The following is a 4805-nucleotide window of genomic DNA, read 5'->3' on the forward strand; positions in this document are numbered from 1 at the left end:
TACTTCGACACCTCACTACAAACTTCGAACTCAACATGTACACACAACAAATGAATCGCAAATAATTTTAATGAAATGTGTTTATGTGCTCCCTTATATTGATGCTGAAAACGATCCAACCGGAGAAGAAGACCAGATCCCGTCCTCCACCAAGCCTCCATTCCACATCTCTTTATACCACCCATACCCGCCATTATAGCTATCACTAAACAAATGATTCCTTAAAGCACTTTCCAAAATTACTGATCTAAGAGTACTAATTTATTCCCAATAACTGATATGGTTACATGAAAATGTTGTCTTCTAGAAACCCTAACATTGCTTGCTATTGCATTTCTAGTCACATAGAAGCTCCTATGGATCAAACTTGTAGAGTTCGATTTCGATGATGTATGTGAGTGTATGTTGATATGTATGTTCATGAGTGTTTCTATGTATTTGGAATCGATGTTTAGATATGGAATTTTGATTAAGAAAAAATAGATGAAGAAGATGAAAGTGTTCTTAAATGAAAAGAAAAAGAATGTGGGGAGAGAGAGAGAGTTTTTGTATTTATTTATTAATTATAAAATAGTTAAAAAAAAGAAAGAAAAATAAAAAAATAAATATATTAAAGGTATTTTAGCCTTTTCAATTTGGGAATGGATCTTTTCCACGTACAAACTAGTTTAAAAAAGACCACCAATCCAAAAAAATTAAGATTTGGACCAAACCTAAAAAAATTACCATGATGACCATTTTTGCAGTTTTGTCAATTTGTTATCGCTTACGTACAAAAACTCCTTATTTCATCGTTTGAACGAATCGACCATTATACCCTTGCCCTAAACCCCTTAACCTAATAAACCTCATACGTATCTACACAAATCACAGACGCCTCCATCCATCGCGTGTTCTGTCGATCGTTGCCTCCCCTGCTACCGCCTTCTCTCCTGTGAAGCCACCGGCCGGAGACCGTCGCACCCCCACAGCAACACCGGAGACCGTCGCACCCCACAGCTAGGTTGGTTTTGTTCCATTTTTCCTGCCGTCGATTTTTTTCCTAGCTTCATTCTTCCTTCTTTTCCCTGGTTCCTGTTAGAATAATTTGTCGGTTCACTGAATTTATCAATTGATGCATAAGAGCTGTAAAATAGAAACATCTTGTTTATCTTTGAATTTGAAACGTGTATTGATTTTCCTGCTGTCGTTTTTTTCCTATGTACGAGTTTGTGCTTCAGTTATCAATTGAACCTAGATCTTAAACCTGTAAGAGTAGCCAACACTAGCACCCATTAGTTATGTTTTATGTTTGAATTGATTGATATTCATTCGTTATCACTGTAGTCTCCAAAAGAGCTAACCTTTTGAGTTATCATCGCACACATATTGCAATTAACTGGAATCTTAATTCATGTTATCGTACTAACCAATTTTGTTTCATAAACACAATTTAGGGCAACAAGCGAACACATAATTCTCGAAGATGGCTCGTTTCCGTAATGTAAGTACTGTTACTCAGTTCTTTCGCCTGTGAAGATAATTAAAAGAAAATACGATACCATGTTACTATTTACATCAAACGTCTTTAAATTTAATACATTTATGATACAATCATTTGTTATCAGAAAAAAAAAGTGGTATTTGTGAAGCCAGCAAAGAAACAGCCACAACAGAATGTGGATCATGTTACAGGTGATAAGATACCAAGAAGCTTTGTGTTTTCAAGATTGAAATTACCTGGTTCTCTCAAACAATTACAAGCAGACTTGAGAAAGATGATGCTTCCATATACAGCTCTAAATCTAAAGGTAATTCTCTTTTAACCTTTAAACACTTAAACCCTTTAAATTTTTTTTCACCACTTCACCTCTTAATAACTTTTTATCATGTATTACTGATACAGGAAAAGAAGCGCAACAACCTGAAAGATTTCTTGAATGTTGCGGGTCCCATGGGAGTAACACATTTTCTTATGCTATCAAAAACAGGAAGTTCCCCATACTTAAGAGTTGCAAGAACACCACAGGGCCCCACTCTTACATTCAAAATTCAAGAGTATTCTTTAGCTGTTGATATTGCAAACTCCCAATTACGCCCAAGAGTTCCAAAAGACCTCTTCAAAAACTCCCCCCTTGTATTTCCCTAATTCACATCTTTTACAAATTTGCAATCTACTTTTGTTGATTTATTTTTTTGTATTTAGTCATTATTGTTTTCTCACAAAGCTAATATAAAAAATTTGAATCTGAATACAGATCGTGCTCTCTGGTTTTGGAACCGGTGAACAACATTTGAAACTTACAACAATTATGTTTCAAAATATCTTCCCTGCTATCGACATTAAAACAGTAAGGCTTAATATTTTATAAATTTGAAGAGCGATAATTTATAATTTATAATTTATATTAAAATTTTCAGGTGAAACTCTCATCATGCCAGAGAATTGTGTTACTTAATTACAACAAAGAGACAAAGCTTATCGATTTTAGGCATTATTCCATCAGATTGCAACCAGTTGGAGTCTCACGTAGAATAAGAAAATTTGTGCAAAATCATCAAGTTCCGGATCTCAGATCTCTTCAAGATGTCAGTGACTTTGTAACAAAGTAATGTTTTTTTTTTTTTTTTTTTTTTTTTTCTCTTTCACACACACACGTAGTAAGTTTTTGTATAAGTAAAATGAAGGTAAAGTGGTAATGTTTTTTTGGTTTTTGAAAATGAAAAGGGCGGGGTATGGATCGGAAAGTGAAGGAGATGAGGAAGCAGCGACTGTGAGTTTAGCAAGTGATGTTGGGAGAGTGAATAAGGCTTCTACTAAAAGTGCTGTTAAGCTTCAAGAGATTGGGCCCCGCATGACACTTCAGCTTATTAAGATCGAGGATGGATTATGTTCGGGGACTGTAATTTTTAGTGAATACGGTAACTTTTTTTTTTTTTTTTTAACATGAAAAATTGTGGTATTTACTTTTTTACCTTGCGTAAAAGTAATTTGATATTGATACATTATGTCCTGATAAGACAAAAAATGAAAGTAGAATGTTGTAATAGAAAGAAATGGAACATGAATGGGGAGATTGAAGAAAAAGAGATGAGGGTGGATTTTGTAAAGTTGTGGAACTTAGTGGGTTCTCTTTAACAAGTGAATTTTTTTTTTTTTATATTTTGTTTGTTTTAGGAAATAGCGAGGAAAAGAAAGAGGAGTCAGAGGAAGGTTCTGAAGGAGATGCTGAGGAAGGAAGTGAGCATGAAGACGAGTAATACGATTTAATTTTACAATTTTCTTAGGTTCGATGTTCGTTTGCTATTTTTGGAAATGTGGATTTGCTTCCATTTTTATGATCTTATGTAAAATATATGTTTTTTTGTTTCCTTTATTTATCATTTTCATTCGAAATCTTCTCCACATTCATTTTGTGGATCCCGATTAGTAAAATTAGAGGACTATGAAAATTAATTATTTGTTTTTTTAACCGATGCAATAGAAATGATTTTACTTTGTGGTTTTTGGTTTAAGCATTTTATCGACCAGTTGGTGAGCATCAAAATTACTTTCAAATTCCTATAAAAATTAGACAAAGAGAAGAAAACCCAGATGCATCCAACGTATTACACCTTGATTGCAGATTGTTTGTAGATGTTAGTAGCAGCCTAGTTTTACCAATAACTTGTCCAACTTTACTTAAACTGAATCTCAAGTCAAAAATTATAGCTAACTAAAGCCTTTTGTAGAACAACGACTATTCAATTCATTCCAAGGAGAGACATTCTAGAAAGTCCGAAAGATCAATGCGAAATAAGAAGACACATGCCTTCAACAATGGAGGAATGGGTTTAGTAGGAGGTGCGATGAATCTGAAACAAATCAATGCCGGTGGGGTGGTATGAAAAGGGGGTTTAGATTTACTATATTATATAATGTATATATTTTTACAAAATTCATTAAATTTTATCTTTTAAAAGCAGAGGAAAATGTTTTCCTATTACAATCTCATTTTTGGTTTTGATAAATTTGTATTATGTTTATTTTTGTGAAACGAATTAATTGCAATTGAATGATAGGTTAATAATATGAAAAAAAAAACCATTGCAATTCGGGTAAGCATCTATAGATTCTTTTTTATTTATTTATTTTTTAATGATTTTATTGCAAAACTTTGTAATTTTTTTCGTTTATCCAGTAACCATCCATATAGAGTATATAGGTAACTTTGCGGTTTTTTTGAATGTGACAAATTAATTGTATCTCCCTTCATGGTTAAACAAGAACAAGTGAATAACTACATAAATATATCAATTCCATCCATACTCTACTCACTTCCATCACCAAACTTTTTATTGACCTTCACTCGATCAATCTATTCATTCACCTACAAGTGACTATTATCGTACTATGACTCCATAAATGTATCCATTCCATCCATATTCTACTCACTTCCAATCTCAACCAATGCCATTTTATCCAAACCAATACCTCGTCCAACTTTCGATCTTGATCCGTACGAGTCGGTTCAAGAAACCAATTTTTTTCCTATCCTCAACCCCAAACTAATTTTCAATATGAACTATGCCGACTAGTCAATGAGTCAACCGATTCTTTTGATGAATGGGTGTTCAAGAGACCAAAATTGACCCAAAAGGAAAAAGTAAATAAAAAGGAAAAGGCAAAATGCCAATGATGGACTAATAAAGAAGAGAAGGCATTACTGCAAGCATGGCTAGATGTATCAGAGGATCCGACGACGGGGGATGACTAAGATTCGACAACCTTTAAATTCAGAGTTCAGAGAAGTTTTTGTGTCCAAATGAATTAGGAGTACCACAAT

General features: G+C 33.6%; 1 protein-coding gene across 1 annotated transcript; it reads left to right on the forward strand.

Moving 5' to 3' along the window:
• Positions 1-811: 811 nt before the first annotated feature.
• On the forward strand, positions 812-3376 carry PPAN (PETER PAN-like protein). Its single transcript, XM_078991133.1, has 8 exons — positions 812-1003; positions 1437-1483; positions 1608-1790; positions 1886-2116; positions 2238-2330; positions 2401-2588; positions 2708-2901; positions 3158-3376. Exons 2-8 carry the CDS (start codon positions 1466-1468, stop codon positions 3238-3240), a joined length of 990 nt encoding a protein of 329 aa, XP_078847259.1. The 5' UTR covers positions 812-1003; positions 1437-1465; the 3' UTR covers positions 3241-3376.
• The last annotated feature ends 1429 nt before the right edge of the window (positions 3377-4805 follow it).

Source organism: Lactuca saligna, chromosome 4, assembly GCF_052625555.1.
Source record: "Lactuca saligna cultivar CGN05327 chromosome 4, ASM5262555v1, whole genome shotgun sequence".
Taxonomy (NCBI): Eukaryota; Viridiplantae; Streptophyta; class Magnoliopsida; order Asterales; family Asteraceae; genus Lactuca; species Lactuca saligna.